This window comes from Anomaloglossus baeobatrachus, chromosome 3 (assembly GCF_048569485.1).
Source record: "Anomaloglossus baeobatrachus isolate aAnoBae1 chromosome 3, aAnoBae1.hap1, whole genome shotgun sequence".
Taxonomy (NCBI): domain Eukaryota; kingdom Metazoa; phylum Chordata; class Amphibia; order Anura; family Aromobatidae; genus Anomaloglossus; species Anomaloglossus baeobatrachus.
In genome coordinates this window covers 99,382,354-99,409,896 of record NC_134355.1, presented here as the reverse complement: position 1 = coordinate 99,409,896, position 27,543 = coordinate 99,382,354, and the positions used below count along the sequence as shown (strand labels likewise).

At 45.2% G+C, this 27,543-nt stretch overlaps 1 protein-coding gene across 2 annotated transcripts in view; it reads left to right on the top strand.

The window, feature by feature from the left end:
- The window catches only part of SPTBN1 (spectrin beta, non-erythrocytic 1), a 298,238-nt gene extending 292,852 nt beyond the window's left edge, over window positions 1–5,386 (top strand). For both annotated transcript variants that reach the window (XM_075339341.1, XM_075339342.1), the window contains 3 exons: window positions 1,505–1,678; window positions 2,165–2,207; window positions 3,759–5,386. In XM_075339341.1, the coding sequence (XP_075195456.1) occupies window positions 1,505–1,678; window positions 2,165–2,207; window positions 3,759–3,974 (433 nt within the window). In that variant the 3' untranslated portion in view covers window positions 3,975–5,386. The remainder of the gene's footprint in view (window positions 1–1,504; window positions 1,679–2,164; window positions 2,208–3,758) is intronic.
- The last annotated feature ends 22,157 nt before the right edge of the window (window positions 5,387–27,543 follow it).

The following is a 27,543-nucleotide window of genomic DNA, read 5'->3' as shown; positions in this document are numbered from 1 at the left end:
CACGCTGGCTCCGCCTCCTTTATACTGCTTGGTCACTCACACAATATATACACAGTGTACACACGGTCTATAGTATATACACACAGTACATGGTATATAGTATATACACACGCTGGCTCCGCCTCCCTCATGCTGCTCGGTCACACAGTATATACACAATGTACACACGGTATATAGTATATACACACAGTACATGGTATATAGTATATACACACACGCTGGCTCCACCTCCCCTCATGCTGCTTGGTCACACACACAGAATATACACAGTGTTCATACGGTATATAGTATATACACACAGTACATGGTATATAGTATATAAACATGCTGGCTCTGCTGCCCTCATGCTGGGTGCTGTCACACACACAGTATATACACAGTGTGTACAAACACTGCGTACACACACTGCGTGCGTCCGTGTGGCAGAACATTGCAGGTGTGCGTGCATGCGGCAGAGCATTGCTGGACCAGGGCGTTATGTGAGGAGCATGATGTAGCTGGCCTTGGTGACACTTTAGACATTTGTGGTCACCAACAAAATGGCTCTGCACTGTGTCCCTACACTACATTCTCTCTTATCTGTTGTAAACACTCAGATTAGGAGGGGGGAGCTGTGACATCACACACAGGAGAGCAGATTCTGCCCACTTTACTGCAGCTGTAATCCAGGCTTTTTCTACAGTGGGATTTCTCAGTTCTCCGGTGCCGACGCCTCCTCTTTCAGCAATGTTCGTCCTCTCTCTGAAGCCTGTGTGCATGACCCGTCTACGTCATACACACTCACCGGTCCTGCGCAGGCGCACTACAATACTTTGATCTGTCTGCTCAGAACAGATCAAAGTGCGCCTGCTCAGAACCTGAATGCCGGCGAGTGTGGATGACGTCGGACGCGTCCTGCACCGCGGCTAGAGAAGGAGAACAAAGATGGCCAAAAGAGGCGGCACCGGACAACGGAGATGCCCATATGGCCAACCGCGCGACCGTTAGGTAAGTATTATAAAGTGTTTTTTCTGTTCTACACAGTGGCCTGGGCTCTTATATACAGCATGTTAGAATGATGTATATAAGAGCCCGGTGGTGGTGGCCGCAGCTTATAGGCTAAAAAAGTGGTGACAGGTTCCCTTTAATCAAACAGTCCAAAACTTGCTACTTTGGGATTACTTGAGCTTTTTTTTTTTTCCTCCTCCAGCCATACCCATCTTTGGTGGCAGAAAAAGTAGTGCAGTAGACTACATTATAGTTTCTGGCTTTAAAGATGGATGGCCGAAGAAAAAAAGAACCTCGAATTGAGTTCAAAGTTCCATGCTTTGGATTCCATGTCACTATTGAAGTCTATGGCTTGTTGCATGTCAGGATCCTAGTTTTTTGGGAACGCCTACTGAGTCGAAATATATTTTGTGAACACAGCCTTACAACAGCAGAATGTGTTAGTCGTCACTCTTCTGTCACACGGACACCAAGCTGTGGGTATGCTGATAACTGAGGTGTTCCTTCTTTTATTTAGGTCTTGGCACAATGTATATTGTGTGATAAGCAACCAAGAAATGGGATTTTATAAAGACTCCAAGACTGCTCAATCTGGTATTACCTACCACAACGAGATTCCGGTGAATCTGAAGGAAGCCGTCTGTGAAGTAGCCACTGACTACAAGAAGAAAAAACATGTGTTTAAACTGAAGTAAGTGGCCTGAGCTTGTCCTACCTTGTATGGTCCAGTATTTGTCTACACAGCATTGCCCCATAGTAGATCCAAAAACTGATTCCTCCAGTTTTCTTGTGAACAGGAGTGGAACGATAGTGGGTGCAGCTGAATCTTGGCCATTGAACCTAGAGGGAACCAACACCTTATCCCATATGAGAAGACACATTTTTATTTTAAGACCTGTGATATTTGGAGACTTGGTTGAAGATTTTGAGTTTGAACTTATGGCACTGCTTGTGAATTCAGTTCTTTGACTGTATGCTGCCCCATACACTGCTCAATTAGCAGTCAGTGTCAGTCATTGCTTAGCAGCCACTTCTGTAGCCATAAGATTTCCTCACACGTGGCCGGTTGGCTGATGGTACAGCTTTACGATTGTGCTAGGGATAGGACTACTGTACAAAAATGTAATTATTGATTTGAATATACATCATTTATTCATCTTCTGTTTCATTTCTACAGACTGAATGATGGTAATGAGTACCTCTTCCAAGCCAAAGATGATGTAAGTTCTCCTATATTCCATTGTTAGCAGTTAATGCATGTTTACACCATATGCATACAATCCTGATCACAAATAGAGCCATAATGCAGAATGGATTTTATGCAAATGTAGTTCTTTTCTGACTGATTCGTGAGGATATAAATATGGCGTGCTTCAATCAATGTCATATGTGACTAATTTTTTGTGGTCTACTGCCTGTACCTCCAGAATAATGTAGAAGCCATGTAGGATTGGTTTAATGGAAATTTCAATTCTGCATATCTTGTGCCACCAACAAAAAGGAAAAAATAAATGTATATGTGTATAAATCTATATATTATTTTTCATATTCTATAGTGAGATGACATGATGTTACAGGCCTAACTCTGGAAGCAGTACTGTAATTGTGTGTCAGGTGCAGTGCTATAGAGGCCGGCTATATAAATCTTTGCAGACACAGCCACCATATCCCTACCGCACCTCTTCTCCATGTGGCTCCCAGTACACCCCTGTACTCAGATCAGGATTTGTAGATGAGCTGTGGGATTATTTATTTTTTTTTTTAATAAAGCTTCAGACAATTTGCTGAAATTAATAATCTCTTATATTGTTTGTAGCCACTTTTATTAACTTGACAGTATTCATAGCAGTGAAGCTACACATTAGGCCTCCTTCACAAATCCGTGTCTCCGGTGTGTGTAAGGTCCATCTTTCACACAGACCCATTAAAATCAATGGGTGTGCACTCACGTCTGTGTTTTGACATTGACTGTATGTCCGTGTGGTGCAAGTGCATGTTCATGTGCTCCACACGGCAACATGTCCGTTTTCTGTCGGCAGCACGGGTGTCACACAAACCGCACACTGATGTGATCCGTGTGACATCAATGGGACACTTATCGGAGAAAACACTGGTGACCAAAAAATAAAGAATTTTTATACCTACCTGTCTCCGGCGCTGCTTTCTCTGCCTCTGCTTTCACTTCCGGGCCCGCTCATTAAGCTCATGCATATTCACTGCAGTTAGTGCAGACCCAGAAGTAACAGCTGTGCCGGAGACGGGTAAGTATACAAGCTCATGCTGTCCGTGTGCTATCTGGATTTCACATGGATAGCATAGAGACAGCACTTGCACACACATGCAAAACGTTGGTGTTTTGCATTGACGTGTGAAGGAGGCCTTTAACTGATCTGTGGGTAGTACAAAAACTGAAAGGTGTCGGAGACTAACAGTGGGATCACACCACAATTCTTACTGTGATATAACATCCGATCTGTGCTCGTATAATGGCCTGATTATACAGGTTATTGAACTCTGTGCACACAACGATCAATAATAATGTGATGGTTCTGTGCCTATAGAATATCATGTCTCTCATTTTCACAGTGCCATGTGCTGCCGATAACAATGATTTTCTAAGCCATTATAAAAATTCATACCCACTTTCATCAGGTGTCTGGAAAGTCAGAACAAGCGTTCCTACAAACGCACAACCCTCGATTTTATTTTCTTGCCCAACTGGATCATAAGCCAAATGGTTGCCGAGATCTGACCGGTAATTTCTCTTGCAGGAGGAAATGAACACATGGATCCAGGCGATCACAAATGCAATCACAGCCGACAAAACCGAGGTGTCTCTGAGCACACAGAGCACCCCAGCGTCCAGCCGGGCCCAAACTATGCCAGCCAGCGTAACGGTCACCACAGAGTCCAGCCCTGGCAAACGGGAGAAGGACAAAGAGAAGGACAAAGAGAAGAGATTCAGCCTCTTTGGAAAAAAGAAGTGAACTACAGCCTAAAACAAATGATAAAAATCATAAACCACTGCACTTCTATTACATTTTATTTTTTCTTTCAGTGAAATGTCAGCATGCAAGCTCAGAACCAATACATTACTCCGTGCCTAATGTTCCCCGACGAGATTAAAAAATAATAAAAATTAAAAAAAAATAAAAAATTATTTATAGTATGCTAAACAAAAAAAAAAAAATGGAGGCACAGAGAGGTTTGAGAGGCATTGGGCATCTGGATGAGAGAGAGGACCATTTTTTTTACTATTATTTCCCAAAGGCATTGTAGAATAAACCTCAATATTTAAGCTCGTCCTCAATTTTTGTGAGGCTGTCTTGACAAACAACCCAACCTTACTAATATTGATAAGATATGCAAGGCAGCGGTGCTTTAACTCCTGATTATTAATGTGATTGTTCACATCACCGACAGATGTATAAAGTTCAGACCCATTGTTCACTACCATTCCCACCCGAGAGCTAGCATGGAGTTTTTGAGAGAATCCTAATATGTGGTAGCCGAGTGCAGACACTTATTTCTTTTCTTATTTTTGCCAGTAGTTTGATTGGGCACCTACTTATTAACACGACACAGCTTTCAGGCGTCACGTGTGTATTCTCCGAATGTTGGTGTTTAAGGAAAGGATTAGCAGTTTTAAATACTCCTGTAATTTTACAACTTTTTTCTGTTTTTTGTTTATATATTTTTTCCTTTTGTTTTCTTTTGTTTTTTTGCTGAAATACACTATATTGTATGTTTCTGATTTAATTCTAGTACCAACTATAACTAGATGTATAATAAAAACCCTTTAAAGGAATCATTGATGTTAAATGTACAAGTGAAATGAAGCATTTACTGGAACAAAAAAGTAACGTTACTCAATTGATTACTTGCTTGTCGGCTACAGCACTGTGTTATAATTTTGCTACCTTCTTTTGCTATTTGATACATAGTGTGCATTTCTCTGTCACTGTAACTATTGTAATGAGAATTTACATTTTACTGCACAATCAGAATGACATTTATTAGGAATGATATCCTCCCAATGACTGGGCCTGTATTCCTGGAACTGGCTTTCAGTTGAATGGAACTGTACCTTTGAGTTCGGGTGGCCCCGTGCACTTGTGGCCATTGCTGAACTCCAGGCTCCATCATGCACTCCGCCTGCCCGTGACGTTTGGAGGTGCAGTTGAGTAATGGTCGGATTGCTTGAGGGTTCCTCAACCCTTGCTCTAGAATTTTTGCCCTATCTGTTAAATATATGCTATGTCATTAAATGCTTTTAAAAATGACAGATACTGGAAAATGTTGGTTTCTTTCAATGCTTGCTATACTTTAGGCTCTGATGCAGTGTTATTGTTATTTTTAGCACAAGGAAAATGAATAAATCATTTTTTTTTCTCTGATACTTAAGTGTGTGATCAGATAATAGTGTGTTCATGTGTGTATACAGGAGCAGCTTGGTTACGTTTGCAAATTTTGTTAAAGGGAATCTGTCACCACTTATTCGGCCTATAAGCTGCGACCACCACCACTGGGCTCTTATATACAGCATTTTAACATGCTGTATATAAGAGCCCAGGCCGCTGTGTACAACATAAAAAACACTTTATAATACTTACCTAACGGTCGCGCGGTGGGCCTTATGGGCGTCTCCGGTGCCGGCACCGCCTCTTTTGGCCATCTTTATACTCCTTCTTCTCTAGCCGCGGTGCATGATGCGTCCGACGTCATACAAACTCTTCACCGGCATTCAGGTCCTGAGCAGGCGCACTTTGATCTGCCCTGAGCAGGGCAGATCAAAGTATTGTAGTGCGCCTGCGCAGGACCGGCGAGTGTGTATGACGTAGCCGCGTCATGCACCCAGGCTTCAGAAAGAGGACGAAGATGGCCGAAAGAGGAGGCGCCGGACAACGGAGACTCCCATAAGGCCCACTGTGCGACCATTAGGTAACTATTATAAAGCGTTTTTTGTGTTATACCCCGGCCTGGGCTCTTATATACAGCATGTTAGAATGCTATAAGAGCCCGGTGGTGGTGGCGGCGCAGCTTATAGGTGGAAAAAAGTGGTGACAGGTTCCCTTTAAGGCATGGTCATAATGGCACTGTGATACAGAGTAAATTGATACCTTTTGGTAAAGAAATCCTTTTTTTTTTTTTCACACACCCATGACAGCCCCACAAGAGGGAAGGATCTGCCCTTAAAGGACTGGAAACCTACAGGATAAAAAGGCCGGTACCTCTCATTGCATCAGTTGTTCCCCTTTCAATGACTGGAAACCCTCTTTGATGAGAAGTTGGCGGAAAGAAAGATCGGAGGTTTCCATCAAACAGATCTGTAAGGCGGCAACGTGGTTCTCACCCTCTACTTTCTATAAGCACTGGATCTACCATTTTCCAACCTCATTTTTGGTAGAAAGGTTCTGCAGGCTGTAGTCTCCCACCAGTCATGGGTATATGGAAAAAATGAGTAATTACTTACCAGTAATGTGTGTTTTCAGAACCTATGACCGAACCCTTATATTCCCTCCCATCACTAGGTGTGTTTCACTCTTTTTATTCTTTTTTTCTTTAGTTTTGCATATAATGGTTATGGTTAAGTGTTAGGTTTAAAGGGAACCTGTCAGGTGCAATATGCACCCAGAACCACGAGCAGTTCTGGGTGCATCTTGCTAATCCCTGCCTAACTGTCCCTGTATTTAGAAGCATAGATAAAGGGATCTTAAGAAAAAGTATTTCTAAAGATCGTTTATTATATGCTAATGAGGCCAGGGACTAGTTACAAGGGCGTTACTTCTCTTGGCTAGTCTGCCCACATAGCATGTTAGCACACCTCTGTGGGCGTACTAACATGCTTATGAATGCGCAGCGACGCCACACATACCTCACTCTTGATGGAGGATGGATATGCACTGCACAGGATTCCCGGGGAGTTCACGGGACTTCCGGTCATGCGCACTATACCTCACTGAAGCCCCAAAGCTTACAGAAGCTTACACCTGGCATCAGTTTAGCGCACATGATCAGTTGTCCTGGGGATTCCGGATCATGCGCAGAGCGCATCCATCCTCTGCCGGTCACCATCAAGAGTGAGGTATGTGCGGTGAAGCTGCGCACTCATTGTCATGTTAGTATGCCCACATCAATGACTATGCCAGCGTCACATTGCAAACAAGAAGCAGGTCACTGAAAAATCAGGAACCTGTCCTGTCATTGAAATACCGGAGACATGTGGAGAAGACCCAATGCACACTCCAGCCCCTGTGCACCTAAATCTCATTATAAAACTTCAAATGGTGATTAAAGGAGTACGAAAATGTGGAATTCTTCACCAAAGGTATCAATTTATTAGCGTCAGTATGGCCACATCCTTACATTGCAAAATCACTCTGACAGGTTCTCTTTAAGGAAGCTTTGTCTTTGTGGTTTTCCTTAATGAGCCTAATAGGCCTGGTAAACTGGAAAGTTCAGAATTGCCACATATAATAAACATAACACAGTTATGGATGATCAGATGCCGATAATATGAGATGAAACCGCTGCTCTAAATTATAGAAAAGGGTTTTGGTCGACATGAAAAGTACCTGTCAGTTCACACACAATCTGTCAGTATGGTGTTGGTGAACTCCTCTCCCACAAGAAGATAAAACTGCTTTTATTGCACATGCCAGTCTTTCTATCAGCCACTCCTAGTCTAACTGGTATCCACTTTTTTTTTTAAAGGGAACCTGTCAGGTCCAATATGCACCCAGAACCATGAGCAGTTCTAGGTGCATATTGCTAATCCCTGCCTAACCGTCCCTGTATCTAGTAGCATACATAAAGAGATCTTTAGAAAAAGTATTTCTAAAGATCCCATGTGATATGCTAATGAGCTCTGGGACTAGTCTCAAGGGCGTTGCTTCCATTACTAGTCGGCTCCATTAGCATGTTAGTACGCCCCTGTGGATGTGCTAACATGCTAATGAATGCGCAGCGTCAGAGGATGATCTCACTTCTCTGCTGCCTGATGCTGGATTTCGGCTCAGTGCACACGACTCCGGAGTTTCGGTCATGCGCACTATGAAGCCGGGTGTATGCATTCTGGCTTCAAACTGAAGTAGTGCTAATGACAGAAAGTCCGTGATCATGTGCACTGAGCTGAAATCCAGCGTTTGGCAGCGGAGAGGTGAGTAAGATCATCCACTGACATTGCGCAATCATTAGCATGATGGCACACCCACAGCGGCGTACTAACATGCTAATGGGGCCGACTAGCCAGGGAAGCAACACAGAGGGGACTAGTCCCTGTGCTCATTAGCATACGATAAAAGATCTTTAGAAATATTTTTTCTAAAGATCTCTTTATCTATGCTACTAGATACAGGGAATAGCAATATGCACCCAGAACTACTCGTGGTTCTGGGTGCATATTGGCCCTGACAGGTTCCCTTTAAATGGATCCTTTGTTTTTTCAGCGTTTTCCCAGTATGTTTGAGTGGGAACATAATTTCCTATACTTCCCAACATGGATTGCAACTATCATTATCTAATGTCCTCCATACTCATAACTGGAAACATGCCGTTAAAGCTGTATATGATTTGACAGACAGGAGACCAGGCGCAGAGATGAAAAGCCTGGCTCCCACTCTTTAATCCTCTAGGCCTCATTCATACATCCGTGTTTTAAGCACGTACGTGAAAAAATGGCACCGGTATCATCAGTGTTTTGGATCAGTTTGTCATCAGTGTACAGTTCGTTTTTACCATCAGTGTTTTTATGGATGGATCAATAAATTTACAAATCTTCTCCTATACTTTGCAATGTTAAACACATACAGTACACTGATGCCATCCATGTGCTGTATGTGTTTTTCACAGATCCATAAACGTATATTGGCCCTTGTCATCCTCGCTGCTGGAAAAAAAAAAACGGCCGTGTGAATAGTGTACCGCCCCGTGCTCGGCAGCCGAGCCGCTTGGATCCGGACCTTCAGTGGGTGGCTCGAGGGTCTCCGGACCCGGGGGTCTCGCGGTCACTTCAAGTGAAAGGGGGGTTGTGGTTTGGGAACGTAGATGTACGGCCGGAGCCGTGTTAAGTTCGTGACGCCACCCACGGGATGTGGTGAAGGTGGACACCACCACTGCAGTTACGGGGCACCCGGGGGGCGATGTTTGGCAGAAAGTTGTTAACCCCTCCGTGGGCAGGGATGGTGGCCCCTTGACCCGTTGGGGAGGAGATGTTTGGCGGTGCAGGGAGATGGTCGACCTGAGGGTGCTGTTGTACTCACTATTAGTAAACACACGAGTCTCTGGTAAACCAAGGTGATGGTCGTTGCCCACAGCCGGCCGCAGTCTGGTCCCCCACCCGGCTGGTGGTCTGTCTTTCTCCCGCACCTGTGTTGGATGGTGGACTGCCTGTGCTTGCAATTTCAGGAGTACGCTCCCGGCTTGTGGTTGCCTAAGGAGCCTTTGCCCGCAGACGCTGGCCCGTGGGATCTGAGCCGTGGCGGTGGCTGCTTATCCCCCTCGTTGGGCTGTTGCCTTCAGTCGAGACTTTGGGTGGGACAGGACCTCTAGTCCTGGCCGCAATCAGTTAATTAGCTAGCCCCCAGTAGCTTCTGGACCTAGCTTCAGGGTCTGAGTACCGACCTTTGTGCTCCGGCTTCCGAGTCGGTTCCCCGGGTCTGTACCGGCGGGCCACTACCCTGTCCCGTTCCACCGAGCAGTCTTCCTGGCTCCTGCAGACGGAGACTGCCGTCTGCCTCCTAGCCAAACGTACCAGGGCTCCTACCCCGGTACCTGCTCAAATTGTTTTTTCGCCTCTGCTGGAGCTGCACAGCTCCAGCCCACACACCTCTCCAACTTGAACTCTGAAACTGTTCTGTTTACTTTCCCGCCTCAGGCTGTCTGAACTCCTCGGTGGGCGTCTTCCAACCGCCTGGTTCCGCCCCCTGGTGTGTCCCTCCAGCCCTGAGGGGGGGTGACTAGGGTTTAAGTGTTGTGCAATGCGGGGCCCTATTTGTGACTACCTGGCCCGGCCAGGGCGTCACAAATGGCACAAAGGATTATGATATATGTACTATAAATAACGGATAACTGAGAATAACAGAGACAACATGTACGTGCCACACATACACGTGAATGAGGCCCTAGTGTCCACGTGACTAGAGACGGATTACACTTGACTAAAGGCAGTGATTCCGCAGTGAATAGGGGAGAACATGCAAACTTGAGAATGTACCCTTTGTTTTTCCCTAAAATGTCGTTGATAATGTTCTGATTACTGTTGGTCTGACCATACGGATGCCAAGCAATATCAAGAAAATGGCCATACATTGCCCCAAGTGAACCGGCAGTAGTCAGCTCTCCATGCAGCATTTGTAGTTCACTCGGGCCTCATGACCTCGTTCTTGCCAGATCTCAACAGACCAATGTTTCAGCCTTTTATATTAGGTGATAATATCTTCTTGTTTTGCTTCACATTGTTAAAATTCAAGGAAGCAAAAAGTATAGATAAAACATTCTGAAAGGCAGATGGGGCAGTGGCAGTGAGGGACATTCAGCAGATGCGCGAGACTGCAGGGTGTAGACCCAAATCTGGGACCGTCCTGCTGTTTCCAGGACTGTTAGGATCTATGGATTTATTTTGTATTTATGCATTCATAGTCATAGCAGCCACAACTTTTTTCATTTTTATGTAAACTTCAATACAGAAAACACCGCATTTACACTACATGTGAACATTCCCTTATGGACTCAAGAGTCCATAAGGGCATGTTCACATGTGTAAATGCGGTGTTTTCTTTTCTGCAGATGTCTATTCCAAACTACTCTAGAACAATCTTCTCTGGTTATTTCTTACTGACTGCATTTTTTTTATATATACCTTTTCCAGGTTATTTGAGGCAGATTTGAAGTAACATTTTAAATTTATTTTTTCCATAGAAAAGTTTGTGTACTAAAAAGAAAAAAAAACTTACATGCATATTTTTTTTAGACTTCCTATGGAGGGAAAAAAGCTTCAAAACTGCACAGTTCCACAGCGTGTTTAGATGCACGGTGGGTGGGTTTTTCATGGAATCACATCCAATTTGTGGATCATAGGTTTTGCTACTGCCTAAAATGATGCAGGTTTCGGGTTCGTATCCCAGTTTAAACCAGATCTCAAAAAAAAGAATAGTTAATTTAATTGAATGCAGAGATGTCGGCCCTGAGGACGACGAGCAATGAAGATGGCAGGAGAGTAAAGCAGGACTGCTCCTCCACATCAATATAATCATGCTGGATATGGGACGGTTGTAAGTTATGGGAGAAGTTTCAGATTTTAGTTTGTTCTCATAACCATCTCACTCCAACTGAGCATATTTTGCAGAGGTCTCATGTCGTGCATGAACAGGACTGTTCCATTTAGTGTTTATGGGAATGACAGAGACAGCACTTGGTTAACGTCACAACTCCCATAGACTACAAATGGAGTGACCCTGCACATGCACAACAACCACTCTAAAGGGGACGCAAATTCCCAAAGCAATCAGACCAACATCACCCACCCTGTGGCTAGGTGACAAATAGTGATGGGTGAATAGTAACACTTCATGTTCAGGTTATTCGTAACGAATCCCAAAGTACTATTCTGGTATTCGTCACGAATAACGAACCTAATGAAAGTCACTGGGGAACCCGAGCATTTTTCTTGTTGTGACGAAAATGGAATAGTACTTTGTATTCGGTAAGCATTATCCGAACACGAATAGTAACTATTCGCCCATCTCTAGTGATAAGTGTTTGGACAATTTCACACACTATTGGGTGGTTGTTTTTATTTTTTACCCGATTCCCAGTGAATGTGGTTTTCCAGCCTTGATATCAATATTTTAAAAAGCCTATATTCTGTATGTAAATTTAAAAAATCCTCAATGCTCTCCCTGGTTTTTGTTTTCTTCTTTTGTTTCTCCGCTTCTCTCCTTGGTCACACACTCATTTGTTGACAAGTTTTGCTTCCAATTTCTGCGCATTTTCCCTTCATATGCATGACCACTGCTCCATTCACAAGATTTTTGGACCCTTGTTCTCCGATCTGGTGGGGGTCCCAATAGTCCCTCATACATTGGTCAGCTATCCCTCATCCAATATCATTTAACGACCCTCTACATCAAGAGTTTTAAAACTGTATTCCGTGTTAGGAGCTGTACTGACATCTCACTGTGACTGCACCTGTTCATCTTGCTTTGACCAACATGAATTTGAACTGGTTATTTTTTCCAGACTGGATGAGTTCAGAAGTAAGGGGGGATGAGTAAAAGTGGCTCTTAAGCGGAGAAAGAATGAGATTTCTCTGTTAAGATATAATACAAAGTTATATTCACTTGTACTATTGACTTATGCAAAGTTTCTTGAAGTGACCTTGACCATTTAAATAAGGGGATTCCAGTGTTCCAAAAATACTTTATTGAAAACAAAAAAAATCTGATTTCTAGTTATTTTTGTTACCTGCATGTTACTGTTACCTATCATCCCCTTTCTCCCTCTCAGAACGTCTGCGTTCAGACGCCACTTCTACTGCACCGTAACAATATTCAGTACAGCGCCCCTGAGGGTGCAGGCAATGGGACTTGGGCGACTGATGAGCTGTGACCAAATACCATGCACTCAATAGGTGGATATTGTGAGAGGGAGTCGGAATACTACCAGTGAACACCATAATATGTATTTATCGGCAATATCTCAACATAGAGATTTTAATTTTTAAACTTTGCATGATATAATGGAGTAAACTAATATTTATGCAACAATCCCTTTAGCGTCAACAGGATATTCCAACTTGTAGTACGTAATTTGAGAATATTAGTTGTACCATATACTACAAGTATCTGCAAAGCATATGTATTCTAACCCCTTCAAACCCAGGCTGTTTTCACGTTCCTGACGAGGCCATTTTTTTGCAATTCTGACCAGTGTCCCTTTTATGAGGTTAGAACTCTGGAACGCTTCAACTGATCCTAGTGATTCTGAGACTGTTTTTACGTGACATATTGTACTTCACGGTCGTGGTAAATTTAGGACAATATTTTTTGCGTTCATTTGTGAAATATTGAAACTTTGGTGAAAATTTCTCAATTTTCAAAATTTTCATTTGTATACCCTTTAAACCAGAGATTTCTGTCACACAAAATAGTTAATAAATAACTGTGAGAATAACATTTCCCACATCTACTTTAAATCAGCGCAATTTTTGGAACATTTTTTTTTTTTTTGTTAGGAAGTTAGAAGGGTTCAAAGTTTATCAGCAATTTCTCATTTTTCCAACAAAATCTACAAAACCATTTTTGAAGGGATCGCATCACATTTGAAGTGACTTTGAGAAGCCTAGGTGACAGAAAATACCCAAATGTGACATTCTAAAAACTTTACCCCCCAAAGTGCTCAAAACTACATACAAGAAGTTAAAGGAGTTGTCCGACATAAACTCCAAAAACATTTTTAAGCCAATCTGTGCTGTATTGTCATATAAAACACCCCTACATTGTTTTTGTTTGTTTTCTGACTTTTGTTCCTCTTGAATTATCCCTTTATTCTCTGCATCTCTTTGATTACCTTCAGCTCAACCAAACATGACATCTTCCTCTGTGTCAGAGCTGGCACTACCCGGCCTCACTGTCCAGCCCCGCCCCGCCCCCTGCACACTCATTGGCTGTCAGTATTCTGCCTCAGCACTGACCGTTACTACATATGTGGGGAGGATGTGAGGTGATTGTGCTGTCACAGATTCTCACTGCTCTGTATATCCAACCATTGGTAATACAGAGCAGTGATCCTCACATGCACCGCACATATAATGTAGTAATGTCCCCTTTCCCTGTCCCCATACTGTAGTACTGTGCCCATCCCTGTCCCCATACTGTAGTACTGTGCCCATCGCTTTCCCCATACCGTAGTAATGTGCCCATCGCGGTCCCCATACTGTAGTAATGTGCCCATCGCGGTCCCCATAGTATAATACTGTGTCCATCCCTGTCCCCAAACTATAGTACTGTGCCCATCCCTGTCCCCATACTGTAGTACTGTGCCCATCCCTCTCCCCATACTGCAGTACTGTGCACATTGCTGTCCCTTAACTGTAGTAATGTGCCTATTCCTGTCCCCATAGTATAGTACTGTGCCCATCCTTGTCCCCATACTGTAGTAATGTGCCCATCGCGGTCCCCATACTGTAGTAATGTGCCCATCCCTATCCCCATAGTATAATACTGTGTCCATCCCTGTCCCCAAACTATAGTACTGTGCCCATCCCTGTCCTCATACTGTAGTAATGTTCCCTTTCCCTGGGTTCCTCTTCTTATAGTAATGTCCCCTTGGGCTCCTCTTCATCTAGCAGTGCCTCTGTCCTGTAGAATTGCCCCCTAGTATGCAAGTCTTCACACACACAAAAAAAACAAACACATTTTTCTCACCTGTCCTCGTTCCCTCGGTGCCCTGTGTCCTGCCTCTTGCGGACGCAGCCCCCTCCTTGCTGTTCGCTGCTGGTGCAGGGGCCGTACAGTCAGCGGTTTATATCATAGGACTGATCTCCAGGCGGTGTGCAGGGAAGCGCTCTCTATGTAGCTTCACTAGTAATCAGCTGCTGGCCTCTGATTGGCCGGTGGCTGATCATAGCGGTATACAGAGCTCTGCTCTGCAGAGCGCCCGGGAATCTGTCATTTGATATACAGCGCTGACTGCACACCCCCTGCAGAGTCCGCTGACAGCACTTTATATCAGATGCAGATTCCAGGGCGCTCTGCAGAGCCGAACTCTGTATACAGCTACTGCAATGATCCGCTACTGGCCTCTGATTGGCCAGTGGCTGATCATTGCAGTAGCTGTATACAGCGCTCCCATCTGCAGAGCACCCAGGAATCAATCTGCTTTACAGCGCTGACTGCATGGGCCCCTGCGCAGGCCGCGATCAGCAAGGGGACACTGCCTGCATGCCGTCAGCAGCATCAGGGGCTGCATGCAGCATACAGGCAGCAGGACCGCCTGCACTATAGAATGTGGGGGGGGGGGTGACTCCGGCGCCATGTACGCCCAGCAGGGTGGCTACATGAAGTTGGCTGTGATGCCCGTCGACCAGGCAGCATAAGCACATGCCCAGTCGTCATGACATCGCAGGAAATTGCAAAATCACCGTGCAAAATCATCATGCTCTGAGCTGGGGCAGAGGGTCTGACAGCAGGGCAGGTAGGTTACTACCTACTTACCTGCCCCACTGTAGCCCAATAGTGTACTAAGGGAAAATAAGCTGGATAACCCCTTTAAGTAACCCTTCAGGTACTGCACAGGCTCTAAAGCAATGGGCTGATAAGGGCTAGCTGTCCCCCCCCCTCTCCCTGATAGTATTGCATGGTCAAATTTAGCTGTCCATTTCTCCTCTCATGTAGCTTTTGTGGGTGTTAGTTTGCTATATTTATTCTTTTAAAAATATTAATGAAAAGGCATTTTTTAATGTTTTTTGTTTTTTTTTAATTGATTTGGAAACTAGATCCCTCAAGGAATTTATCTAGATGCTTGGTGAGCACCATGAACTCCCAGGTGCTTCACAGAATTTTATATCTTTGAGCTGTGAAAATGAAACAATACATTTTAACCCCAAAATTTTCATTGTCACTATGGAGAATAGATCATAAAATTTATTGTGCAATTGTTTCCTGATTAATACCAATATGTTGCACAATTTCTCCTGAGCGTGGCAGTACTCCACATGTGACTGTACAGTGCTTTTTGGCCGCACCGTAGGGCTCGGAAGGGAAAGAGTTTCATTTTTGGAGCACCGATTTTACTAGAATAGTTTGCAGATTCCATTTGCAGAGCCCCTAAGTGCCAGAACAGCAGAGACCCCTCAAATGACCACAATTTGGAAGTTACAGCTCTCTGCGAGTTCATCTACAGATGTAGTGTTGATTTAGTATCTGGAAAAAGACCCATGGTGTCAAACACAGTGAATGTTGCAGAATTTAAAATTCAAATAAGCCCTGGTCCTGCCCAGTACATTATAGTACCCATACATTGTGCCCAGCTCGTGCTTCTGGAAACCTGGATCCCATAAATTAAGCAGTCTTTCCTCGCTACAACAATGCCAAACATGTGGATGTTAACTGTTCTGTACCCAGAAGCTTCAGGGATCATCATGACCTCGGGTAATCATTGCAACAATTAAACCCTTGCAATCACATCACGGGGGCACCGATTGGAGGAGAGAATCCCCTATATGTGCTTGGTCGGGAACTCCTTCCCAGCCAGGACATATAGGTACATTCTTGGTCGTGAAGGGTTTAAGAATAGAAAAAAAAATATTAAAGGAAACCAGCCAGCAGACTTTTCATATTTAAAGTAAAGCCAGTGCCATACAATTTTATTGAAGACGCTGTTCTCAGCACAAGCATCTGACATGGCTGAAGCTGGAGGAGAGCATCTTCAATAAGATGGCACCAGAGATAGCGCTATGCGCAGACAACGACTTCAACGCTATCCTGGTGAAAAGTTCCTGAAATACTCCTAGATGCTACTGCACGGGCACCGGACATAAATGATGGGGGAAAAAAGGCCAAGCAAGCATAGAGGGGTGGAATAATGACTCAAGACCCAACCCACATAGTCCTGCCCCGCTGCACACGCCACTCAATCAGTGCATTTCTGGAACTTTCATTACACATTTTTCTGCAATCAAGCATCCAATCTCTCAATTTAAAGGGATGATTGGATTCAGCATCCTAGCACCAGTACAACACTGCCTGTACTTTATATGTGAAAAACCTGAAGGTTAGTTCTCTTTAACCCCTTCATGACCAAGGATGTACTGGTACATCTTTAGCGATGTCTGTCCCGTTACCTGACAGTGCTATCTAATGCGCTGTAGCAAAGATTGCGCCATTCCACACCGCTAATGGGTTGGCATGGCATCGTGGGGGTCAGATGATGACCCCTGTCACTGCCATGACGTGTTTCCTGTGAATGCCAGCAGAGCGCAGGGGCTCACAGTAACGCAGCATTTCAGCTAATGCATTGCTCTGATCAGGAGGAGCAATCAGACAATGTAATCATAAAGTCAACTAGGGGGACTAGTAAAATCATAAAAAAAAAAAAGTTTTAGAAAATATGAAAAAAATAAAAAACCTAGAAGTTCAAATCTTCCCCCTTTCACCCTATTGAAAATAAAACAATAATAAAAAAAATACATTTGGTATTGCTGCTTTTGTAGTGCCCCTGAACCATTCAGGGCACTACTAGGTACTGCATCCTGTCACGGCTGCAGGGCCTACTCCCAGGGCTCTGGAAGCTGAATGTCGGTACCAATCAAAACACATAACATCCCCTGTTCCCTCACCCAGATAGGGATGACTGACTAGTTGGGGACCCAATGGATGGCCACCTAGAGGTGGAGCCGATCCAATCCACTAGCCAGCAACCCGGGGGGAGGAGAGAGACAGTAGAGAGGAGTGTGAAGGGGCGAGTGAGGGAGATGGACGTGTCTCAAGATGGAGTCATGTAACAGTGATCTGACTGGTACAGGAGTGTGGTTGCCAGGGAGGGTACGACGGGGCACAGGGCCCTAGGTTAGGTGAACGCTCCAAACTGCTTAACAAATACCAGCACAGTGAGGGCAACTTCACAGACCATACTGACCCAAGAATCCGGGGGCACCAGCAGTAACGATTGAGCCAGGGACTGGACCAGAACACCAACCCTACGGGGATCACACTGTCCGCCGTACGGACCAGGGCCTGACAACTAACAGGAGGCGACCCCCAGACGCTCCAAGCTACGGGGTTCCACAAAACGACTGAGAGGTGCAGGGGAAATAAGCCATCAGGGTACCACACCGGCACTGTGAATACAGGGACCAGGGGTCTGAACCAGCGGTCAAGTGTCATCACCTGCTGTGAGTAAAATCTGAGTTGCTCTGCATCCCCATCGTGTGGTCTCTGTCCTTTCCACGCCGCACCCCATCATCTACACCCTGGGGCTCAGCCCTACTTGCGGAGGGCCCAACATCCCAGCTGCCATCACCACCAGCCCCAGTGGACATAAACTGTGCAGTGGCGGCTCCAACTATTTAGCCGCAACCAGCAATTGGTGTCACGACATCAACTCTTTCATCTCCCCTGTATATATTCCCCTTTTAAAAGCGTCTCCAGAGTCACCGAACCGGGCAACGGCCATAGCACACCCGTGACACAGCACCCCCGTAGATATACGGCCTGGGACCGAGAACCCCATAGCCCTGGGCGACACACTTTCAGAAATGCCCGATCTATCAAAATATAAAAATAATCTGATTGGTACATGGTGTAACGAGAAAAAAAATTCCAAACATCAAAATGACTTTTTTTGATTGCTGCAGCATTGCATTAAAATGCAATAACAGGCGATCATAACATGGCATCTATGAAAAAATGGTATAATTAAAAACATCAGCTTAAGACGCAAAAAATAAGCTATCACTGTGCCGCAGATCCTAAAAAATGAGAACATTATGGGTCTTTGGACATAGCGACAAAAGCACTTTTTTTTTTTAAACAAACTTCTGGAAAAAATTTTCATCACTTGGGTAAAAGTAAAACTATTCGTGTTTGGAAACTACGATCTCGTACCGACCTGGGGCATCATAATGCCTGGTTAGTTTTACCATAAAGTGAATATGGTAAATTAAAAAAAAAAGGCAAAAACAATCATGCAATTGCACTTTATTTGGCAATTTCAGCTCACTTGGAATTTATTTTCCCGTTTTCCTGTACAATATGGGGCAGAATGAATAATGTCTTTCAAAAGTGCAACTCGTCCTGCAAAATAACAAGCCCTCATATGGCTATATTGACTGAAAAAAAAATAATGTTATGGCTCTTTGAAGAAGGGAAGGGGAAAAATAAAAACGAAAAACGGAAAATTGCCGAAGGATGAAAGGGTTTAGGCTGTGTGCGCACGTTGTGTTTTTTCATGTGTTTACGCAGCATTTTAAACTGCAGCGTAAACACATGCGTTCTGCGTCCCCAGCAAAGTCTATGATAATTTAGCAAATTCCATGCGCACGTTGCATTTTAAAACGCAGAGTTTTGGATGCCAAATTTTTTACAAAATCGATGCGTTCAAAAAAGCAACATATCACTTATTTTGTGCGTTTTGGATACGTTTCCCTGTCTGTGGGAGAGCAAGCATCCAGAACGCATCCATTCTGCATTCAAAATGCATCCAAAATGCAGTGACAAAACGCTATGTGGCCATGGGACAATGTACCTTCAGATATTGCTGCGGAAAACCTGCAGATTTATCTGGATTTTCTAAATAAATCCGTAGGTTTTAGCAAGTACAGACACTCCCCATGTTATCCTATGGAATTTAGGGAGTGCTGTATCAATGCTGCGGTATGTGCGGCTGCAGAATATGCTGCGGATGTCCCGCAGCTGCACGTATCTGCATGCCAATTATTCATGCGGAAATATCTGTGGCATTCCCGCTCCTCCACTATGGAGATAGAGGGCGGGACGTCCGCATGAATTTCCGCACTTGTCCCGCAGGTTTACCGCAGCAAAAATGTTCGGGACCCGCAGCAATGGATAGCTGCGGATTCCAGGGAGCAGCTGCGGGAAACCTGAGGACAAACCTGCAGAAATATCTGCGGGCACATTGTCCTGTGGGCACATAGCCTAACAGTTTATTCTGTGACTTCTGTAGGTGAGCTACAGTTAGGTCCAGAAATATTTGGACAGTGACACAAGTTTTGTTATTTTAGCTGTTTACAAAAACATGTTCAGAAATACAATTATATATATAATATGGGCTGAAAGTGCAAACTCCCAGCTGCAATATGAGAGTTTTCACATCCAAATCGGAGAAAGGGTTTAGGAATCATAGCTCTGTAATGCATAGCCTCCTCTTTTTCAAGGGACCAAAAGTAATTGGACAAGGGACTCTAAGGGCTGCAATTAACTCTGAAGGCGTCTCCCTCGTTAACCTGTAATCAATGAAGTAGTTAAAAGGTCTGGGGTTGATTATAGGTGTGTGGTTTTGCATTTGGAAGCTGTTGCTGTGACCAGACAAAATGCGGTCTAAGGAACTCTCAATTGAGGTGAAGCAGAACATCCTGAGGCTGAAAAAAAAGAAAAAATCCATCAGAGAGATAGCAGACATGCTTGGAGTAGCAAAATCAACAGTCGGGTACATTCTGAGAAAAAAGGAATTGACTGGTGAGCTTTGGAACTCAAAAAGGCCTGGGCGTCCACGGATGACAACAGTGGTGGATGATCGCCGCATACTTTCTTTGGTGAAGAAGAACCCGTTCACAACATCAACTGAAGTCCAGAACACTCTCAGTGAAGTAGGTGTATCTGTCTCTAAGTCAACAGTAAAGAGAAGACTCCATGAAAGTAAATACAAAGGGTTCACATCTAGATGCAAACCATTCATCAATTCCAAAAATAGACAGGCCAGAGTTAAATTTCCTGAAAAACACCTCATGAAGCCAGCTCAGTTCTGGAAAAGTATTCTATGGACAGATGAGACAAAGATCAACCTGTACCAGAATGATGGGAAGAAAAAAGTTTGGAGAAGAAAGGGAACGGCACATGATCCAAGGCATGGTGGAGGCAACGTGATGGCATGGGCATGCATGGCTTTCAATGGCACTGGGTCACTTGTGTTTATTGATGACATAACAGCAGACAAGAGTAGCCGGATGAATTCTGAAGTGTACCGGGATATACTTTCAGCCCAGATTCAGCCAAATGCCGCAAAGTTGATCGGACGGCGCTTCATAGTACAGATGGACAATGACCCCAAGCATACAGCCAAAGCTACCCAGGAGTTCATGAGTGCAAAAAAGTGGAACATTCTGCAATGGCCATGTCAATCACCAGATCTTAACCCAATTGAGCATGCATTTCACTTGCTCAAATCCAGACTTAAGACGGAAAGACCCACAAACAAGCAAGACCTGAAGGCTGCAGCTGTAAAGGCCTGGCAAAGCATTAAGAAGGAGGAAACCCAGCGTTTGGTGATGTCCATGGGTTCCAGACTTAAGGCAGTGATTGCCTCCAAAGGATTCGCAACAAAATATTGAAAATAAAAATATTTTGTAAGGGTTTGGTTTATTTGTCCAATTACTTTTGACCTCCTAAAATGTGGAGTGTTTGTAAAGAAATGTGTACAATTCCAACAATTTCTATCAGATATTTTTGTTCAAACCTTCAAATTAAACGTTACAATCTGCACTTGAATTCTGTTGTAGAGGTTTCATTTCCAATCCAATGTGGTGGCATGCAGAGCCCAACTCGCGAAAATTGTGTCACTGTCCAAATATTTCTGGACCTAACTGTATATAGCACCATGATCTAACTAACTTTGTAGACAAATGACACACCAAAAATGCAGCAAAAAAATCAGCAAAAAACGTCGCTTTTTTTACTGCCAAGAGAGCAGGTTTTGCTGCAGCAAAAATACAGTAAGTCACAATATATGAACATGGCCTAAGTGAGTCAGTTTGCTGCAATATCCAATGCAGTGGGCCAGTCTATTACTTGTCTTTAAAAGTCAAACTGAACTGTTTCGTCTTGAGTTGTGATTTTAATGTCTTCAGGGATGATATCTGCCGGATTGACCATACACCTGCCCCCCCCCCCCCTTCCCCGGCATTGTTGTACCCCACCCCTGATAACTCACCTTCAGTGGCTCCTTGTTGGAGTAGTACCTTGCACCCTGCAATCTGCTCTCATACTACGCCCCGTCCTCGGCTACAGCCGGTTTAGTGTTGTAGCAACAGTTTCTGTACAAACACCCAAGCGTAACGCTGCAGACAATGGCTTCAGAAAACATAAGCTGAGGGTCACAATCACATCGTATAGAAACCGCCACCGGGATGTCAGACACTGGCGGCATTCACAGGCCTGTACCGTGTAAATATTTGCTCTGTGGGATTGTGCTTGAGGTATTTGTTAATAATTAAAAGTATTTTGTTAGTGTTGATCTGTCGAGTTGGTTTCGAAATAGTCGAGGACATGTTTCCAGTGTATCGCTCTGTCCCATATAGGCAACCGCCTCCGACAGGATCGCTACTTCAGCAAAATTGATGCATCTTTTTTCTTTTTTTTTTTTAACCTGATTTATTTTTTTATTTCTGCAATCTTTGTTTTTATTTACAATAAAGTCTATAAAACAACAGATTAAAAAAAACACAAAAAAACAGATGAATAGACTGATAAAAATTAAATCCATGTTGATCCGCATGGCCAAAGATAAGACATTCGGAGATAAAAAAAAAAAAAAATTGACAAAAAGAGACAAAAGTATGTGACTTCACGGTTAAATAATTATGTGTCACTTCCCACATTGGCCACTAGAGGGCAACATAATCTTCTTGAAATGTTTGAGAAGCACAGTATACCAGAAAACATTATTACAAGGTGGGGAAAAAGTCTCTAATGTAGAACATTTACCTTAAATATTTTACCTATTTAAAAGGGAACCTGCGCCTACTAAAAGACGATTTATCTGCACATACAGTGGGTGAAATAAGTATTGAACATGTCACCAATTTTCTAAGTAAATATATTTGTAAAGGTGCTATTGACATGAATTTCTCACCAGATGTCAGTAACAACCCATCCAATCCACACAGGCAAAAAAATGAAATAGATGCCCATAAATTATGTGTAATAATAAGAAATGACACAGGGAAAAAGTATTATGTGCGCACGTTGCGTACAGTTCACTGCAGAATTTTCTGCAGCGATCTGAAGAGCACATGTGCGCTTTAAATCGCTGCAGAAATGTCCGTAGTGAAGCCGATTCCAAGCGCTCTGCCTGCAGCTCCTCCCATAGACAGAGCAGGAGCTGCCGGCAAAGCGCACGGAAGAAGTGACATGTCACTTCTTTGTACGCAGCACTTCGGCAGTAGCCGAAGCGCTGCGCTCTAAAACGCCACGTGCGCACGGCCCCTGCACAATCTCCATAGACTGTGCAGGGGACGCAGGACGCATGTGTCGCGGGCGGAGGAGGGGACGCCGCGCTCTCCCACTGCTCGGGTCCGGCTGGCACTGCGGCCTGCTGCTGCTGCTCGGTGGCTCGAGCGATGGGCCGGATCCCGGGGACTCGAGCGGCGCTCCTCGCCCGTGAGTGAAAGGGGATTGGGTTTTGGGATAGTTTATTGTCCGTGACGCCACCCACGGCTGTGGTGATTGAGTGGACACCACCGCTGCTCTGTTTGGGGAGCCCGGGAGTGATGGTACGGAGCAGCCAGTTGTTGATTTGCCCCTCCGTGGGTAGGGGTCTTGGTGCTCCCGGGGCCCAGTGATGGGGTTGGTATGGTGGACAGGCGGGTATGGGGCCTGTGGGGGTGCAGGGGCGCAGGGGCAGCGCTGTGCCGCACGGCACGGAGGTACTCAATCAGCCAGTAAACACGACACAGTTCTCGGTAAACAAACGGCTGGTTGGACGGGTCCCTCGGACGGTTACGGTGCTGCGGTTCCCTGCAGTTAGCGGTGACGGTCTCTTCCCTGCACCTATGTAAAGTCTCTTGGTAGCGATGGGTCCCCACCGGTTACCCACTCCTCGGCTTCAATCTGGGTCGAAGGAGCCCTACTTTGCCCGCAGGCGCTGGCCCTGGGAAACTGGTGCCCTGGCGGTGGCGGTGTCTCCCCTTCATGGTCGGGCTGTTGCCTTCAATTGGGACTTGGTTGTTAGGAGACAGAGGTCCCCTTCACTGACGGATTTGGCAAATTATGGCGACTCCTAGCCTTGCCGGGATCCGAAAGGCCCCTGCCCTGGTGCTGACTGTTCTTCGTATACTGCTCCGGTACCGCCGGGTCACCACCCGTCCGCGGTCCTTCCAGCAACCTCCAAGCAGTCCCCCTGCAGACTATCACCGCCGTCTGCTGACCTTGCTGTCTCAGTCCGGGGCACACACCCGGACCAACTTCAAGCTTTACTACTGTCACTTTTTACTCTTTCTCTCCAGCTCCTCTACCACTTCACTTCCTTCTACTTTCACTTCCTAAACTTATCTGCCTGGTTCTCCCGCCTCCAGGGCTGTGAACTCCTCGGTGGGCGGAGCCAACCGCCTGGCCCACCCCCTGGTGTGGACATCAGCCCCTGGAGGAAGGCAACAAGGATTTTAGGTTAGCTTGAATGTTCCTGCAGAGAATGTGGAGTGCATGTGATGTTGTGACCTGTGACCCCTGGCTTGCCCAGGGCGTCACACATGCAGTTACGCTGCGCTACAAAGCGCAGCGTAACTGCATGTATTTACGCAACGTGCGCACATAGCCTTAGGCTAAGTGCACACATCCGGTTTTTGCCGTCAGACAGAATCCGGCGTGTGAGTCCCGCAATGGATCTGGCAAAATTTGTGAAAAACCGAATGCGCCGGACCGTTTTTTTTACGGATCCAGCATACCGGATCCGGCAAAAACCAGAGAGAACACACGGCCATGCAGCACAATCCGGCGCTAATGAAAGTCTATGGGGAAAAAAACGATCCTGCGACAGCTGTCGCTGCATCCGTTGTTTCAGAAATGCGCTGGATTGTGCCGTACAGCAAAAAACTGATGTGTGTACATACCCTTACTGAAATTTTTTTAACACTTCAGGGTCAGAAAAGTTCAGGGGCCCAAGACCTAAGGCATATGTGCTGCAGCCAGCCACCTCTGCCAAATAAAAAATGTAATACCATAGCATAACTCTTTGACTACAGATACTGTAGATGACACCTGCAGTCCTATGTAACACCACAGATATCACAGTCATAACTATCTGACTACAGATACTGTAGATGACACCTGCAGTCCTATGTAACACCACAGATATCACAGTCATAACTACCTGACTATAGATAATGTAGGTGTGCATTATTATGTAAAGACCGCGGTACACGTAGCGACGTTCCAGCGATCCCAACAACGATACGACCTGGTCAGGATCACTGGTACGTCGTTACATGGTCGCTAGTGAGCTGTCAAACAGGCAGATCTAATTAACGACGCAGCAACGATACGGCGATCTGTATAACGACCTCGGCGGTCGTAGGGACCCTGTCTCACAGCAGCTATTCTGACGACTCAGACCTCGATAGAGGCGTACCGTTTCCACCCCGGCGTGCCAACGAGGTCGCTCGCCGTTGTTATGGCGTCAAACACAGCAATGCATTCTGCCCAGCGGGACACCAACGATCAAAAAATGAACCAGGACGTTCAGGTACAATCGGCGATATCGCAGCGGGGGGGGGGGGGGCGGTCGCTGCTATGTGTCACACGTAGCGAGATCGCTAGTGAGGTTGCTGTTGTGTCACAACACCTGTGATGTTTCAGCGATCTCGCTAATGGCATCACTATGTGTAACAGGGCCTTAACACCACAGTGATATCTACTACATTATCTTTAATCAGAGTTATCAATTGCACCACAAATGACACCGTGATAACTCTTTGAGTATAGATAAGTATATGAACCATGCAGTCCTATGTAACAACACAGTTAATAATTAAGTGATTCTACATAGCAACAAAACCAAACCAAAGTCCAAAGATAATTTCTATATGTTGGGGAAAAAAGTTGCTTGAAAACTGTGCATGTAATATATATGTATATGCAATAGCTGGAATATCATGGATGACTTTCTTCCTTGTATTCTGAAATTGTATACACCTGTTTTTAGATACAAACAGAATTAAAGGGGATGTCGGGGACTTCAAAATAAAAAAAAAAATGTGCCTAAGCACTAACAGGCAGGTAGTTGCATTGATAGCCGGCTCCCTACTGCATAACTAAGGAGCCAACTATCAATCAGCATGATGTTAGCATCCATGCCCCAACTACAGAACAGAGTGGAAAAGAAGCCTCCGCTCTGTTGACGAAGCCATGGTATCGCCGGCAGGAGTGGTCTATGACTGATCTATGCTGGCTATGAACGGCCCCGAGCACAACATGCAGGTAGGTAGTAACTACCTGCCTGTTAGTGCTTAGGCATTTTTTTTCTTTAAAAGGAAACCTGTCACCACTTTTTTGGCCCTATAAGCTGCGGCCACCACCACCGGGCTCTTATATATAGCATTCTAATATGCTGTATATAAAAGCCCAGGCCGCTGTGAGAACTTTAAAAAAACTTTATAATACTTACCTAACGGTCGTGTGGTGGGCCTTATGGGCGTCTCCGTTGTCCGGTGCCGGCGCCTCCTCTTTCGGCCATCTTCGTCCTCTTTCTGAAGCCTGGGTGCATGACGTGGCTACGTCATACACACTCGCCGGTCCTGCGTAGGTGCGCTACAATACTTTGATCTGCCCTGTTCAGGACCTGAATGCCGGCGAGTGAGGATGAAGTCGGACCAGTCATGCACCGCGGCTAGAGAAGAAGAAGCACAAAGATGGCCAAAAGAGGCGGCACCGGCACCGGACAACGGAGACGCCCATAAGGCACACCGCACGACCGTTGGGTAAGTATTATAAAATGTTTTTTATGTTATACCCCCAGCCTGGGCTCTTATATACAGCATGTTAGAATGCTGTATATAAGAGCCCGGTGGTGGTGGCCGCAGCTTACAGCCAAAAAAAAGTGGTGACAGGCTCCCTGTAAGACCCAGATATTCCCTTTAATAGCTAATATTAGTTTTGCATTAACTGATACAAAGGGAAACAGTACGGTCCCACTGATTATTATTGGGTGCATCTGCATTCTATTATGTTCAGTTTTAAGACAGATAATAAAAGTTCTACGTGATGCTCTTTTTCTTCCACTCTAAATATGGAAACACAAATAAACCCATATACACCCCACAATAATTAATGAGGTCCCTCTACTTTCATTCATATCAATTATGGAATGGACTGCATTTGTGCCGCCCCCGTGCCAGCAGCCGAGCTGCTCGGATCCGGGTTCTCAGTGGCTCTAGGGTCTCCGGCCTGGGGGTCGTGCAGCCACTTAAATGAAGGGGGTTATTTACAAGGGATATTATAGAGTTCATGACGCCACCCATGGTATGTGGTAATTAGTTGTACCACCGCTGCAGTTGGGAGTACCCGGGGATGATGGAAGGGGGGCAGCCAGGTGTTGTGACCCTCCACGGGTAGAGGGGATACCCCAGGACTCGGTGATGATAGGGGGGAGTGCTGTTGGATGCAAGGGGGGTCACTGTTGTACTCACTCAGTTCATTAAGCTGACACTGACAACTGGTCAAACAAGTCTCTGGACGCCGCTGTCGTTTAGGTGAGCTTAGTTTTGGTCCCGTCCCCAATGGTGCTGTCTGGTGATCCGTGAGCTGCCTCCTGGCACTAAATTTACTTCTTTGGTGGTCCTGGTAGTGTGAAACTTGCCAGGTCCTGCTCCCCACTATGGCTAAGTGTGGGAGCTGGCTCTCAGGGCTCACACTTGGCATTTTCTGGACCATTTTGGTTGGAAAGTCCTATCCCTCTCGTTGCTCTAATGCCCCGATTTTGGAGCGGGTGGGAACGGCTTTTGAAGACTCCGTTCTCCTCGGGTAAATTATCGGGTTGCCTGAAGCTACTTCCCGACCTAGGGTCCACGTACCCCGTCAAGCCTTGGTCCCAGCCCGGTGATGGTGCAAG